The 17,412-nt window shown below is 42.1% G+C and overlaps 1 protein-coding gene across 1 annotated transcript in view; it reads right to left on the reverse strand.

Annotated features, from left to right (window-relative positions):
- Positions 1-2,259: 2,259 nt before the first annotated feature.
- Positions 2,260-17,412, reverse strand: part of LOC122813598 (vitellogenin-like) — a 1,233,092-nt gene continuing 1,217,939 nt past the window's right edge. Inside the window, exon 35 of the mRNA XM_044086011.1 lies at positions 2,260-2,516. Coding sequence (XP_043941946.1) covers positions 2,398-2,516 — 119 coding nt within the window. The 3' untranslated portion in view covers positions 2,260-2,397. The remainder of the gene's footprint in view (positions 2,517-17,412) is intronic.

The raw sequence follows: 17,412 nt of genomic DNA on the forward strand, positions 1-17,412 counted from the left end.
GTGGGTAGGTATAAATGGTAATTGATATATTAGTGGATGTAGGGGAGGGATAGGAAGCTATTTGGAGAGCAGTGGTAGGAAGTTTACAATGGGCAGCTCTGATTGTATAAGTGAGGAGACTGGGAGGGGTTGGAACGAGGTGTAGCAGTATAAATAAAATGAAAGTGGGAATGGGGGTAGGGTGGGGGAGCAGAGTGAGCCTGAGAGTAAAGAGAGTGAACGAAGTGGGCTGGGCCAGAAAACGGGAGTCACACAAAAAAAAAAAAAAAACAATCAGCAGGCCAGGAGGGAAGCAGTAGTAAGGAGCACACAGTGAGAATCAGCAGGTAAGTAGAAAAAGTAGGGAGATATAGGCAGAGAGGGAAGAGATGTTATAGTGAGGTATACACAAGTATTCACAGTAAGATAAAACAGTTAAAAGGAAACCACAAACAGAAATAATGACATAAAACAATGTGTAAAAATATGTTTTAAGGAGGTCTTGAACTGCTTTTCATCTGGTTCCATTTACAACAAGTTTAGGCAGTGAATTCCACAGGTGCCTGTAGACACTCAAAGGCCTGTATTTGTGATCCACATTACAGAAGAACTACAGCTGTGAATGTGGGATCATATCTGCTAAGTCTGAGGCTGAGTTTCCTTGGTGTACTTTGTTTTCTTCTGAGGTATAGTAATTCTATAGTTAGTACGTAAAAGTAGGGAGATTGTCAGGATGCAGCCTTCCAAAGATATGAGAGGGGGTGCAGGGGTGAAGTTGTCTTGGAAAAATATGTAATATTTTAACAGCAGATTTCAGCATTTGTTATGGTTTACTTTTTAAAGTAATTAATGATTTATTTTAGCAGCATCATTTAAATGGAAAAAATATTCAGTTTAATGGTCTTTGTGGTAGATCCACAAACTCAAGGTCTTAACTGAGATATCCAATATGACAAGGGTTATGGATACTGTCCCCATACCATTATTTATAACTGACAACAGGCCTCTATGTGATGTTTTTATCCAGCACTGTTTTTTATTGTTGTATTTCTGTATCTCTACTTTTGCTGTAAAACCCAGGCTTCTAGTTAGATGCCTTGTTCATAAATAATTTTACCAGGTCAATAAATGCTAATATATCAATGAGTTTAAACGCTTAAGAGAAAGTTGTTTTATACATGTTGAACTGTGTAGTGATATAATAAATTATGTGATGGCATAATTTGCTGCTTGAAATAACGCACTGATAAACCACAGTTAACAGTAACTTAAACATTAATGCTGTCTGGTAAACAAATGGCACTACAGGTATAATATTTTCCTGTTAGTGGTAATGGTAGTGTGTGAATTTATTTCTTAGAAAAGGATCTCTCCTAGGAGAGGCTAGGATATTATTGTCTGCATATTGCATAAGATTGTCCATTGAGAAAACATTATCTGCTTACAACCAAGATAGATGATAGACAAGTACAGTAATATAATTTGCACCCAGGTAACAGAAAGCAACTGAAAGAAAACCAAAGATAGCAGAGATGAACATTAATTCACTATTTCATTCTCTGTTACTTATACCTTTTCTAGCTAATTAAGGGTCAGAGGGATGTCAAAGCCTAACATGATTCTCACTGGGCACAAGACAGAGAAACTAGACCTAGATGTGACACTATCACACATCTCATTTCCAGCTATAAGCAATATATTTATACACTGGCAATACATGCAATTGGACATATTCCCAACAGCAAAAAGATGCAGACTGAAGAGGATCATGGTGGTGATTTCATGGATGATGACAGCAGTGCTGATAATACACTATGACTAAAATGTATTTGCTTTAATCAGTTAAAAAAAAAACTTGCTGACAAAATCTTGACTCCTGGTGACCACCTGAGGACAAAAGGGATAGCTATAAATGTTAACTAGATGTAACTGCAATAAAAATACTTTGGAATAGCCTTCCTGATCCTGCATAATATATCAGTTAGTGATTTGAAAGTGGTTTCCTAGGACAGAGTTATTTTCCTCCAACTATGTGCCTACTCCTTTGGGTTTGGTTCATTATAATTCCACATACATCACAGGTTAAGGTATACTGCCATCATTCTGAATACATATGCAATTTTCATAATGACACTGATAATACACATGAATGTTACTTACTGCATTCTAATTATGTGACACTAAATGCCACTAAATACACAGAAATTGGAAACTTGCAACAGCATATTTCATACTGGCTACATACAGGCCAGTCAGAAAAAAGGGACCAATTCCAAAATGTGTTTTGCACATTCATGTTTAATAATTAGACTGCACTGATACTTAAATAAACATTGTAAAAGTCTGACATTTTGATACTTAAATAAACTTCATAAAAGTTACAGTAGTTTATATCCTTTCAACACACTCCATCTGGATTTATGCCTGACATGCTGCATCACTGCATGAACAAGCTGTATGAGCTTCAACGGTCTCCATCAGGTCCAGGGTCTTCTGCTCAAAGCTCATCTCCGCCTCAGGTTTAGTTAAAGTGGCCTCTGCAGGTAAAACAAATACAATAGGAAATGTTAGTTCCAGGAAATACAGGCTATAGCACATTCTAGGAAATGTGCCTGAAACAAAATAAATGTTAATTAGATTTATCACAACATAAACATATTCACTATTGTTGACTTCAATGCGAAGTAACTTGGAAAGTGGCAGAAAATGAACAAAATCAATAGTTATTGAGGAGACTTGAGTAAAAAATAATGAGTGCAGTGAAATGCAGCACCAGGAGAAGATGGAAGTGCAGATGTTAATGTATGGAAATACAAGTCACTGCATTCTAGTAGTGTTTTCAAGGAATGGAAAAGGCACATACCTGTAGAGGGAACATTGAGGAGGAAGTAAAAAGTAGAGACAGATGATTTATAGTAGTTAACAGAAAACAAAGGCATAAACATTGATGTCAGGTAAAAGCTACATGCCAACCATTTCTGCTCATTATTTGCAAATAAGCTTTACACCTGATGTGTTAACAGCTTATGCAGTCCAAAGCAGACCCAGACAGCAATGGGAGTTGCTATACCAAGGACCAATGCAATATTGATGTGTACAGTCACAGGCATGGATGAAGGGGGAGACACTGACTACATCCCATTTTTTCAGAACGCACTGCTGAAGACCATCTCTGGAATGCTGTGCTCATTTTCACTAATTATATGTAAGGAGGAGGAATATACTGATGCAGAAAGTAAAGTTATTAAAGTGGTGAGGGGAGAAGGGAGGGGAGAAGGATCATACAACATGGATACACAGGACTACTAACAACATGTTGACAGCAGATGGCAGGTGGTGACAGATGTGGACAGGAGTAACAAAGGGAGAAGAGAAAGGGAACATGGGCAGGGTCTTTTGGGACCTTTAATAATAAGCAAAAGGAATTTTAGCTTACAGCTCCATAAAGGAAGATAACTGTGCTGGGGAAAGACACAAAAAGAAATGGAGCAGTAATTATTTGCAAAGTTTAAAAAACTTAAGTGAATGCAGTACACTAGAGATCTTCATTCAGAAAATTCATTTGGTCATGTTTTAAGAAAGAAATCTGAAAATACTAACAGTAAGTTAATACCATTTTTATCAAACAAACAAGAATCCAACTGATAACCACATCAGAAATGTGGAAAAAAACAGCAAAAATCCAGATAAAACTCCACAGATTTATTACAGACAGTTAAGTGCTTTTGTCCCCAAGTGTGATTTCTTCAGAATTGCCTTTATTAAAACACAAGCCATTTAAATGCATCTCAAGCTAATCATGTGACATCCAATGACCCAATCAATTTTATAAAACAATAAAACACTTAAAGTTATGTGTGTGTAAAACCTAGTGCTTAAACAAAAACGCAGATAAATACTATAGTATGAAAATAAATGTGCATGCCCCTGAATGATAAATGGGCTCATATTAGGACAACAGACCATTAATTTATTAGATGTTGAATGCAGCCTGCAAGCCTATGTCAGACAAAAACTAATGCAATGAAGTGGGTGCCTCTCTGCATTCTCTGTCAGGTCCTCAGCTAAATAACCCCTGTACTCATCATACAAGTGGCATCCTCTACGCAGCAGCATGTTCATTCATCTTTCTGGTATGATCTTAAACACACTGAACTGAAGTTACAGTATTTCACTTTTTGAAGTTGACATTTTCAGTTTATAACAATATGATTAATTCACATTGCTGCTAACAGGCATAAGCTTCCTTTTTTGACATCTAACTCACCTGCTGGGAGGCAATGGAATCCAACAGTAACTGGGGTAGTTTTAGCTGGTGAACATCCTGGTAAGCAGCGCAGGACAGGATCAATGGAATAGCACTTGGAATGTTCTCCCTCATGTATCACTTCTTTTTCCAGTTTAACAAATGAATGCTGCAGTTTGCATGCTGTGGGAGAATGTAAATAAATAAATACAATACAATATTATGCAATATAATAGAACAGAATATATTGTCTAGTCACACAATATACTATTATGCAAACCTCATTTCTTTCCCAGTTCCCAGAATATTAACATCTTTATTTCACATTCACTGTTTATTTATTTAGCAATCTATTTATTCAGTTTTAACCACAGATTGTTAGCTGGGTAGCCCCATTGCAACATTGCAATGGGTTACAACGCTCTAACACATAACACAAACATATGCTGAATTTCACATGAAACAGTGGTGGCTAAACACAATGTCCTAAAGCAGTCTTGGTGTTTACACTAGTAATAATCATGTACATAACAGAACTTAGTTCTCCAGCTCTGGTCTAGGATGGAGTGCCTTCTTTGTGGAATATGAATGCCTTTGCTGATTTCTTCCAACATCCGAAAGACATGGTTGACTTGCAATCAACTGCATGTAAGTATATATTAATTGTGAGCGTATATGTGTGCGGTTCCCTATCAGAAGCCTGAAACACTATTGTCGTATTCTTTTACCTTTAAAAGAAGACGCGAGACAACGGTGTGCAGTTGGTACCAACTCCAAGCTTTATTGACCGGCCAACATACATGCAATGCAATGCAACAACTTCCTGTCTCGCAGCCTTTATATCATGCACGTTCCCCCGCCCCCACAGAACACTAGCTACGGCAAGATAACACAGTCCATTGAATACACCACATCTCCCTTTCCATAAGGCCCCTTTTCGCTTAGCACCAAACCCAGATCTATTCCTTTCTCCCACTTCACTACAACTTGGTACATGGACACCAAATGCTCACTTAGCCACATTCAGATTACTATAAACCCCCAAGACATTGTTATTCCTGCCCGGAACTTCATAGATCCCAGCGGTCCGGCTTATTAATGACTCTTCCAGATCTGGTCCTCACCACGTCCCCAGGAGCCCGGAGTTCCAGGGGAAGGCCATTGCAAGATGGCAAGGCCTCTTCGATCTTGCTTGGCACATTTTCCGGACACCCAGGGTTTGATTCACAGTCAGGCTCAGATAAGGGAATCAAATGCACACGGTTCACCAAGACAGTCCCTTGTGGCACATCTACCTTGAAAGACCTCGGCGAGCAATGGTTTTGATCTACCATACCTGGGGTCTTCAGATCTGTCACCCACACCTGGTCACCAGGCAACACATTCCCCAACGGCCTGGCCCGATGGCGTCTGTTGTAGTTTTCGCCCATATACACCCTCTTCTCCCCCTCTTTCCCCCTGAGCCTTCTCCAATCAGGCAACGCAGGGTCCAACTGTGGGGGATAAATCGGGAGGGAGGTCCGCAACCGTCGTCCCATAAGGAGTTCCGCAGGGCTATACCCATTCTGCAGCGGCGTTGTCCTGTACGCCAAGAGAGCCATGTACGGATCTGTACTTTTTTTTAGCAGGTTCTTCACCGTCTGCACCGCCTGCCCGCCTCCCCGCTACTCTGCGGGAACCTGGGCTGCTTGTAACGTGATCAAAGCCATATGCGCTTCCCTAGGCCGCAAATGACTGTCCTGAAAACTGAGGTCCATTGTCGGACACAAGTACCTCTGGGATACCATGGCGAGCAAAAAAAGATTTCAGGTGGATAATGACCTCATTGGATGTGGTAGGGTTCAACAATGCAATCTCGAGAAACCTGGAGAAGTAGTCTACGACAAGGAGGTAAGTCTGTCCTTTCAATTCAAACAAGTCCGCGCCCACTCTTTGCCATGGGCGGTCAGGGTATGCTGTTGGGAGGAGGGGCTCAGGAGGATTCCTTCTCTCTGAGATGCACGTCCCTGCATCTTAAGACCATGTCATTTATCTGTTGGCTGCCCAGGCCACCAAACGGTCTGACAGGCTCTGGCTTTGCACTTCACGATGCCTTGATGTCCCTCATGCAACTTCGACAACACCTCATTACGCATGGCAGAGGGGATAACAAGGCGCGAATCTTCAAAAGCAACCCATCTTTCACTGTCAGTGAGGAACCATCTGGCCAGTAGCTCTTCAGTAAAGGTTCCTGGTTCGTGCACGGCGGCCACCCCTGGCTGCAAAAGGCCATGACCCGCACACACAGAATGTCCAATTTCAGCTGCTACCCTAGGGTTTGGAGGAAGGATGGCTTCACCTGCATGTTTTCCACAATACTATGCACGTAGATATCCGTATCCTCCATTAACTCTGTTTCCTCCGGGGTTAGCCTGGTTTTAAGTGGAGAGCGTGACAGGGCATCTGCCACCCACAGTGATTTCCCTGGAGCATACTGCACCGTGTATGAAAACTGCATCAGCCTCATCCGGAAGCGTTGAATTCTGGGCGGTAAAAGATCCAACGCCTGGCCGCCCAGCAGTGAGACCAGGGGTTTGTGATCAGTCTCTAGACAAAATGATTTGCCCAATAAGTAATCTCGAAAGCGTTCACATGCCCAGGTAGACGCCAAAGCCTCCTTTTCGACCTGGGCATATCGTTGCTGGGTGAGAGTGACCTCGATGCATATGCCACGGGTCTCCAGCCATCCTCCCATTTTTGCTGCAACACACTCCCCACCCCAAAGGATGATGCATCTGCGGAAACCTTCGTATCTCTCTTCGGGTCATACACAGCCAGAACTGGGGGTGAGGTGATAGCCTCTTTTAAATCATTGAATGCCTTCTCCTGATCCCCACCCCAGTACCAGCTATTCTTTTTAGATAATAGGTCTCTCAAAGCTCTATCCCTCTCAGCCAAATGAGGGATGAACTTCCCCACCTGATTCACCATGCCCAGGAAACTTGAGTTCTCCCACTGTAGCAGGTGCTTTCATCTCCGTGATGGACGCGGTCCGCCGGATCCGGCTTATACCCGAACTTGTAATGACATGGCCCAAGAAGGTCACTGTGCCTCTCGACAGGTCACATTTCTCTATATTCAACGTAATACCAGCTTCTCCCAGCCTCTTAAGTACTGCATGAAGTCGGGCATCGTGTTCCTCCTGGCAACGCCCCCAGACCAATACATCGCCTATGTGACAAATCACCCCTCTAGTCCTTCAATGACCTCTGTCATCATGCTGAAAGTGTTCCGTGCAGAGTTAATGCCAAAGGGAAGGCGGTTAAAGTGGAAGCGCCAAAAGGGGTTATGAATGTGGTAAGCTGCTTCGACTCCTTCGACAAAGGAATTTGCCAAAAATCCCATATTAGCATCCAGCTTGCTGAACACCTTCGCCTCAGCAAGCATCCCAAGACTCTGCTCAACCGAGGGCAGCACGAACCTTTCTCTACATACATATTCATTTAGCTTAGTGTAGTCTACACATAGTCTCAACCTGTTACTGTCCTTCTTTGGGACTACCACCATGCCTGCACACCAATCGGTAGGCTCTTCCATTCTGGTAACAACGCCCAGCGCCCCCATCCTCTTTAGCTCCTCTTTGACTCTCCCGATCAATGGCAGCGGTATCCGCCTGGGGGTCTTCACGGAATAACGCACCGCATTTGGTTGCAGCTTTATGTGGTATGTCCGCTGCACTACCCCCAACCCAGAGCACAACTCCGGTAAGAGGCCTTCAAAGACGCCAGGGTGATAGTGTCAACACGCTTCAAGAGACCCAGTTCCAAAATAGCAGGAAGGCCCAAAAGCTGCATGCGGAGTCCCTGCACAACATACACTTTCGCATGTCTGTCTATGTCCGTAATTGAGCTGAAGCTCCAAGGATCCTATAACCACCAGTGGCGCCCCAGGACCCAGCAAGGGTTTCTCCCGCCGCTGGAGCACAGCTGCGTTCCTCCCACGCAACAAGTTGTGCAGGTTTGACTTGGAAATAACAGTGACATCTGCCCCCGTGTCAAGCTTGAAAGTTATAGGTGTGCCCCGTATTTGCACCTCCACAATCCAAGAATGGTTCCCGGAAGAGACAGAGCCAAGGAAGAACCCCTGTTCATCACGCTCCCCCGGCTCCTCATCTTCTTCAATACTCTGCACTGCCTTGAACTGTCGGCAAACCCGCTGGTAGTGGCCCTTCATCCCACATGCGACATCTTGCAACAGCCGCGGGCATAGGAGTCTATGGTGAAAAGGCCCCCCACACCTGTAACATAGCGAGACTGGAGCGCCTTTACTCTTTTGCTGCTGGCACTGAAAATTTGGCGCCAAAGCCTTGCCCCAACTTTTCGAGCCCTCCAGTTCATGCCTGGTGTCCGTGGTGACTGCACAGCGCTCACATTATACTGCAAGCGGGACTGTCACACCGCAAGGCCGCTTGCTGCTTCTTTACCTCCTCCGACTGTCTGGCCATATTTACAGCCCTCTAAGTCCAACTCTTTTCCATCTGCATCCGCCTGACAGTCTAGTATCTGCTAGCCCACAACAATTCTATCCCTTATAAGCTCGCCATGTAATGTCCCATAATTGCAATGTTCGCTAAAGCATGCAAGGCAGTAACAAAAGCATCAACAGTCTCATTCAATTCTTGTTTCTCATATTAAATCGTGCACGTTCATACACAATGTTCTTTTGACAATAAAGAACTTTTTCAAACCCTCCTTCACTTTAGCATACTCCTGGTGCTCAGCCTCGTTAGCTTGAGGCCTCTCAAAACGCCATCTGCCTCATCGCCCATGCAATATATCAGGGTGTTCACCTGGTTCCCCTCTGGGTTGGAAGATAAGTTACTGGCCTGCCGGAACTGCTCAAACCGGGCGTATCCACCGTGGTCCATTCGTGGGGTTTGAGAAGTCAAAGGGTTCTGGCGGCTGGATGCTAAACGAGCATTGGGAGCACTGGTCGCCATATTGATTCTAGCACGTGGCTGCCGACCATTCTCGCCGTCCGACATGTCCGCTTTCCACACCACTTGGCCCCTCGTACAATCTTCAACAAAGGGTCAGCACTCCCAAGCACAGCCACACAGCACTTCTGACACCATGTCGTATTCTTTTACCTTTAAAAGAAGACGCGAGACAACGGTGTGCAGTTGGTACCAACTCCAAGCTTTATTGACCGGCCAACATACATGCAATGCAATGCAACAACTTCCTGTCTCGCAGCCTTTATATCATGCACGTTCCCCCGCCCCCACAGAACACTAGCTACGGCAAGATAACACAGTCCATTGAATACACCACAACTATAAGCTTGAAAATCAAAATCCTGAAACCAAAAGCCTGAAAACTCAAAATCCTGAAAACCCAAAATCCTGAAACACAAAATCCTGAAAAAACAAAATAGACATATTGACGTCATTGTGGCTTTGCTATTGTTAGCCCTGTGGTGTTAGGTCATGCGTTGGGTTCAGGTAAGTGTGCGGTTGGTTTTATGTTAGGTTTAGGGGGTGTTTAAGTGAGTTAGGGTTAGGGCGCAGGTTAGGCATGTATGCAATAGTGGCAAAAATGAGGGTTAGGGGCAGTTTAAGTGAGTTAGGGTTAGGGCGCAGGTCAGGTGAGTGTGCGATAGTGACGGACCTTAGGGTTAGGGTTAGGGTCAAGGTCAGTCGGTAGATATTAGTGTCTTTGTATTGGCATATTAGCATTATTTGTGTTTTCAGGATTTTGAGTTTCAGGATTTTGGGTTTTCAGGCTTTTGGTTTCAGGATTTTGATTTTCAAGCTTATAGTGTTTCAGGCTTCTGATAGGGAACCATGTGTGCACATTCTGCAAAGGTCTGACATTGCTTTCAGTGCTAGCTCTTTATGTTATGTCCAGTGAATGCTGGGATACACTCAAGGCCAACAGCACACACACACACACACACACACACACACACACACACACACACACACACACACACACACACACACACACACACACACAAAACCCTCCTTAGGGTAAGAAGATATTAGAAAACAACTGTTACACAAAAGATTTAATTAAACAAAATTGTGATAATTTTTGCTAACTAGTATATCTCAGATCAGTCAGCATATAACTAACCAAAGAGCAAGTAGGCTGGTAATTTGAAAATAAACTAGTGCAAGTTGTTAATCACTGATCATGTTAATATATGTATCGCACGCTATCAGCTTTGTTTACTGTTAAAAATCTAATTTATTTAAATTGTCAGCCAGTTATTCTGAAATTTGATTAATTTATACATTTTCATCATCCCTTCATTTTCTAAGGCAACTTCACCCACATCTAGGTCAGGAGAGTTACAGCGTGTATAGCAGTTTTGTAGACAGAGGAGTGGAACTAATTCTGTATTGGCAGCTAGTCTACCAAGATATGCACACACACGCATGCGCACGCACATGCACACACACACACACACACACACACACACACACACACACACACACACACACACACACACACACACACACACACACACACACACAAACACACACACAAGCATACTACTTGCACAAAGCATATGATCATAGGTTCATAGGATACTATACTATACTGGCCTGAGGGTCATTACAAGCCTAGCCGTGAAATCCCTATATAATACTAGATGAGAGATATTGTCTGTTCATAAGGTTTTTATAGCAAGGGCTACCCATGTCCAGGAGAGAAGCCAGAGTAATCCCTGGCAGAAATTTACAGTTTCCCATCCTTTCATCCAGGTTGCACTTAAACAGGGTTATGGAGGTACTCTGTTTGATATGGCTTGGAATCCTATTCCAGAGGAGTGGAAACCTCTGACAGATGTATCTGTCTCTCCAGCAGGTCCTGTTTATGTTGCAGGCTAGATTGAGGTCCCTGGATCAGTCCCATTTGACTTACAGATGTGCAGCATTTCTATTAGATTTTAGACAGATATAGCCCTATAAACTAGACATTACAAGTCACTAAATGAAAAATATGCTATAGTACAGTTTGTTTTCAAGGAATGGAAAAGGCACATACCTGTAGAGGGAACATTGAGGAGGAAGTAAAAAGTAGAGACAAATGATTTATAGTAGTTAACAGAAAACAAAGGCATAAACATTGATGTCAGGTAAAAACTACATGCCAACCATTTCTGCTCATTATTTGCAAATAAGCTTTACACCTGATGTGTTAACAGCTTATGCAATCCAAAGCAGACCCAGACAGCAATGGGAGTTGCTGTACCAAGGACCAATGCAATATTGATGTGTACAGTCACAGGCATGGATGAAGGGGGAGACACTGACTACATCCCATTTTTTCAGAACGCACTGCTGAAGACCATCTCTGGAATGCTGTGCTCATTTTCACTAACTATATGTAAGGAGGAGGAATATACTGATGCAGAAAGTAAAGTTATTAAAGTGGTGAGGGGAGAAGGGAGGGGAGAAGGATCATACAACATGGATACACAGGACTACTAACAACATGTTGACAGCAGATGGCAGGTGGTGACAGATGTGGACAGGAGTAACAAAGGGAGAAGGGAAAGGGAACATACGTCATAGCTAGATAAGGAAAATATAGACTGACGTAGGAATTATTACTCTTCCATGGGCAGGGTCTTTTGGGACCTTTAATAATAAGCAAAAGGAATTTTAGCTTACAGCTCCATAAAGGAAGATAACTGTGCTGGGGAAAGACACAAAAAGAAATGGAACAGTAATTATTTGCAAAGTTTAAAAAACTTAAGTGAATGCAGTACACTAGAGATCTTCATTCAGAAAATTCATTTGGTCATGTTTTAAGAAAAAAAACTGAAAATACCAAAAGTAAGTCAGTACCATTTTTATCAAACAAGAATCCAGCTGATAACCACATCAGCAAAAATCAGATAAAACTCCACAGACTTATTACAGACAGTTAGGTGCTTTTGTCCCCAAGTGTGATTTCTTCAGAATTGCCTTTATTAAAACACAAGCCATTTAAATGCATCTCAAGCTAATCATGTGACATCCAATGACCCAATCAATTTTATAAAACAATAAAACACTTAAAGTTATGTGTGTAGAACCTAGTGCTTAAACAAAAACGCAGATAAATACAACAGTATGAAAATAAATGTGTATGCCCCTGAATGATAAATGGGCTCATATTAGGACAACAGACCATTAATTTATTAGATTTTGAATGCAGCCTGTAGGCCTATGTCAGACCATGACTAATGCAATGAAGTGGGTGTCTCTATGTGGTCTCTGTCAGGTCTTCAGCTAAATAACCCCTGTACTCATCAGACAAGTGGCATCCTCTATGCAGCAGCATGTCCATTCATCTTTCTGGTATGATCTTAAACACACACTGAACTGAAGTTACAGTATTTCACTTTTTGAAGTTGACATTTACAGTTTATAACAATATGAATAATTCACATTGCTGCTAACAGGCATAAGCTTTCTTTTTTGACATCTAACTCACCTGCTGGGAGGCAATGGAATCCAACAGTAACTGGGGTAGTTTTAGCTGGTGAACATCCTGGTAAGCAGCGCAGGACAGGATCAATGGAATAGCACTTGGAGTTTTCTCCCTCATGGATAACTTCTTTTTCCAGTTTAACAAATGAATGCTGCAGTTTGCATGCTGTGAGAGAATGTAAATAAATAAATACAATACAATATTATGCAATATAATAGAACATAATATATTGCCCAGTCTCACAGTATATTATGCAATCCTTATTATTTTGCCAGTTCCCAGAATATTAAACATCTTTATTTCACATTCACTGTTTATTTATTTAGCAAAATTGTGATAATTTGCAACTAGATAAAGAATATAACTAACCAAGGCAATAGCTGTATTGAAAAACTTGACCTTTTAATACAAATGTTATAATATAAGATACTTGTTCTGTTAAAACAACATTAAATGCAGCATTTAAATTTGAAATAAACTTTTAATCCTCATTTTCTAAGATTCCTATGGTCAGTTTAAAGATAAAGATTTTGAAGAGGTAATAATTTTTATGAGCTCATCTACCATAGATATGACACATAACTTTACAGCTTGTCATGTTCTTCAGAATTGCCATTATTAAACACAAGCCATTAAACATCTCAACTAACATGACACCACACACACACACACTTTACACACACACACACACACACACACACAACACACTAAACAAACTACTTGCACAAAGCATAGATCATAAGGTTCATAGGATGCTAACTATACTGGCCTGAGGGTCATTACAACCTAGCTTAATATCCTATTAATACTAGATGAAGCATATTGTCTGTTCAAAGGTTTTATAGAAGGGCTACCCATGTCCAGGAGAAGCCAGAGTAATCCCTGCAAATTTACAGTTCCCATCCTGTCATCCAGGTTGCACTTAAACAGGGTTATGAAGGTACTCTGTTTGATATGGCTTGGAATCCTATTCCAGAGGAGTGGAAACCTCTGACAGATGTATCTGTCTCTCCAGCAGGTCCTGTTTATGTTGTAGGCTAGATTGAGGTCCCTGGATCAGTCCCATTTGACTTACGGATGTGCAGCATTTCTATTAGATTTTAGACAGATATAGCCCTATAAACTAGACATAAGTCACCTCTAACCAATCTATATGCTACTGAGTACAATGACAGTGGCTTCAATCTGTCCATATAAGACATGTGCTGGAGAAGCTGAATTTTCTTAGTTATAAATCTCTGTGGTCCCTCAAGTTGCTGCCGGTGTCTGGTATGGTACATACCAAAGGAAGCATTACATTCAATAACAGGCCTGGTGAAGGAGGAATACAGTGGTGTTATAACTTCTTTTGCTCTTGATGCAAATGCCTTTGTTAATCAGATGAGTGACATGGAATACTTTCCACTCCACAGTAGACATATGGTGGTCAAAGGTGAGGTCACAGTCAACTTGTGTTCTCAGGTCTCTCACTACTGAATTGGTATTTAGGGTATTACTGTTTATTTTATAATCAGCAGGGACATTGTTTTTATTGAAGGGAATGATGATGCATTGTTTAGCATGCAGTTTAAGACCACGGCTTTGTCACCAATCACTGGCCTGTTAATTATGAATAGCGCTGACATCATAGGGATTCAATGATAGCACCTATTTATTCAGCGAATTGGGTTACAGCCCCTTTTTGCCTGAACAGATAACCAAACATAGGGGAAACATGACCTTTGGGGGCCCAAAACACAATGTCCTGGAAGGAAAAGTCTTGGTGTTTGTAAACTTTGTAATTTTAACCCCCATGAAAACATAATATTAACTTTAGTTTCCAAAGCTCCGGGTTTTCTAGGGTTAAAGGCCTTCTTTGTGGAATAGGGGGAATGGCTTTGCCTGATTTTTTTTCCAAAAATCTAACATTTAAAAACTTGCAACATTCTAAAAATTGGTTAATATATACATTGTGCATATCCTTCATTTTCTAAAGGCTACTTCACTCTTCGGGTGCAGGGGCTCAGAGTATGGTTTTGTGGCAGTGAAGGGTTTTTGGGATACACCAAGATAGCACACACACACACACACACACACACACACACACACACACACACACACACACACACACACACACACACACACACACTACTTACACAAAGCATAGGATCATAGGTTCATAGGATGCTACTAGGCTACTGGCCTGAGGGTCTTTACAAGCCTAGCCGTGAAATCCCAGTATAATACTAGATGAGAGATATTGCCTATTCACAAGGTTTTTCTAGCAAGGGCTACCCATGTCCAGGAGAGAAGCCAGAGTAATCCCTGACAGAAATTTACAGTTTCCCATCCAGTCATCCAGGCTGCACTTAAACAGGGTCATGGAGGTACTCTGCTTGATATGGCTTAGAAGCCTATTCCAGAGGAGTGGAAAGCTCTGACAAATGTATCTGTCTCTCCAGCAGGTCCTGGTTATGTTGCAGGCTAGATTAAGGTCCTTGGAACAGTCCCATTTGACTTACGGATGTGCAGCATTTCTATTAGATTTTAGACAGATATAGCCTATAAACTAGACATAAGTCATCTCTAACTAATCTATACACTACTAAGTACAATGACAGTGGCTTCAGTCTGTCCTTATAAGACATGTGCTGGAGACCCTGAATTTTCTTAGTTATAAATCTCTGAGATCCCTCAAGTTGCTGCAGTTGTCTGGTATGGTACATACCAATGGAAGCATTACATTCAGTAACAGGCCTAATGAGGGATGAGTGCAGTGGTGTTATAACTACTTTTGCTCTTGAGTTGATGCCTTTGTTAATCAGATGAGTGACATAGAATGCCTTCCTCACCACAGTAGACATATAGTGGTCAAAGTTGAGGTCATAGTCAACTTGTGTTCTCAGGTCTCTCATTACTGAAGTGGTATTTAGGATATTACTGTTTATTTTATAATCAGCAGGGACATTGTTTTTATTGAAGGGAATGATGATGCATTGTTTAGCATGCAGTTTAAGACCACGGCTTTGTCACCAATCACTGGCCTGTGTAAGCCCCTTTTGAAGTACGTTGACATCACTGGGGGATTCAATGATAGCACCTAATTTGCAGTCATTAGCAAACTTGGTAAGCCACAGCCCCTCCATTTTGGCCTGGACTGAGAAGTATATGCCAAACAAGAGGGGGACCAGCACTGACCTTTGTGGGACCCTACTGGTGACAGGTCTGCTGGTAGAGGTAAAGTCTCCTAGTTTGGTTCAGTGTTGTCGATCTGTGAGCCAGTTTGCAACCCACCTGACAACATAGGGGTTGATATTCAACTGGTTTGGTTTGTCAATGATGCCTGAATGTGTGGTAGTGTTGAAGGCCTTGGACAAGTCAAGATAGGCTGTGTACGTGGCTTTGTCCTTGTCTATGGCTCTGGTCATATTCTCGAAGAACTCCACCAGATTTGGCAGGCATGACATGCCCTTGACAAAACCGAACTGGGACAGATCCAGGGTTTGGGGTCACCTATATGCTTGTTTATGAGCTCCATGATGATTCGTTCCATTGTCTTACAAATGAGGCTGGTTAAACTTATGGTTCTGTAGTTAGCCGGGTCTGTTGCCAAGTGACTCTTGTAGAGATGGATAACTGTTGCTGTTTTCCATTCAGTGGGGAAAAACAGTACTCAGGCTGGTTGAATAGAGTTGCTAGTGGAGTAGCTAGTTCTTGTTTTAGAACAATAAGAACACAGCCCGGAATGCCATCTGGTCCAATGGAGGCTGTGTTCCTAGCCTTGAAGAGAGCATTGATGTTTGCTCTTTGGAGATGCAGGGGGCAGGAGATGATGAAGACATGGACTGTCATATGCTTGGGGGGTAGGAGGTGACATTTTTGCCAAACCTGTCTGCTAGCAGGTTTGCAATTTCTGCAGGGTCAGTGTGTATGATGCCATCCACAATTAGTTCAGCACACATCTGAGTCCTACCTTTTAGTTTGCGGATGTAGCTGAAGAAAGCCTTATGGTTATCCTTGGCTATGGTTGCTAAATTTTTCTCATAGTTGCTCTTTGAAGGTTTTATAAATTATCTTATTTGCTTGTTTAGGATGAGGAGGGTGCTTTTCCAGTTGTGCGATCTGACTTTTGTATTTTTAGACAGCAGCTTCTTTCGATTATTGGGCGGCACAGTGGTGCAGTGGTTAACATTGTCACCTCACAGCAAGAGGTTCTCCAGTTAGATTCTCGGCTGGGGTGCCTTCTGTGTGGAGTTTGCATGTTCTCCGTGTTCTGTTTCCTGGTCTGGTTTCCTCCCACATTCCAAAGACATGCATCTGGAGCATTTCTCCCCAGGCCACCGCTGAAAACAGGCTCTGTGGAACCTAGTCGGACATTCCCGGTCAACAAATGTTAAATAAATAAATAAAATTTACTAATGCTAGATGTCCACAGGATGGTTTGTTTTTCTTGAGGATCTTGCTTTAATCGTATCTGGCATGGCTGTGTCTATACACTTGTGTGAATGTTTATACAGGGCATCAGTGTATACCTTAGTATAGCTGTCAATGTCATCTGTGGAAAATGGAGCCTGGAAGTCAATTATACCTTCCCTTAGGAGGGTAGTTTGTGGATGTAGCTGAAGAAAGCCTTAAGGTTATCCTTGGCTATGGTTGCTAAATTTTTCTCATAGTTGTTCTTTAAAGATTTTATGAGTTGTCTTATTTGCTTTTTTAGGCTGAGGAGGCTGCTTTTCCAGT

This window comes from Protopterus annectens, chromosome 10.part0 (genome assembly GCF_019279795.1).
Source record: "Protopterus annectens isolate FY-2018-M chromosome 10.part0, PAN1.0, whole genome shotgun sequence".
In the NCBI taxonomy this organism is placed as follows: Eukaryota; Metazoa; Chordata; order Ceratodontiformes; family Protopteridae; genus Protopterus; species Protopterus annectens.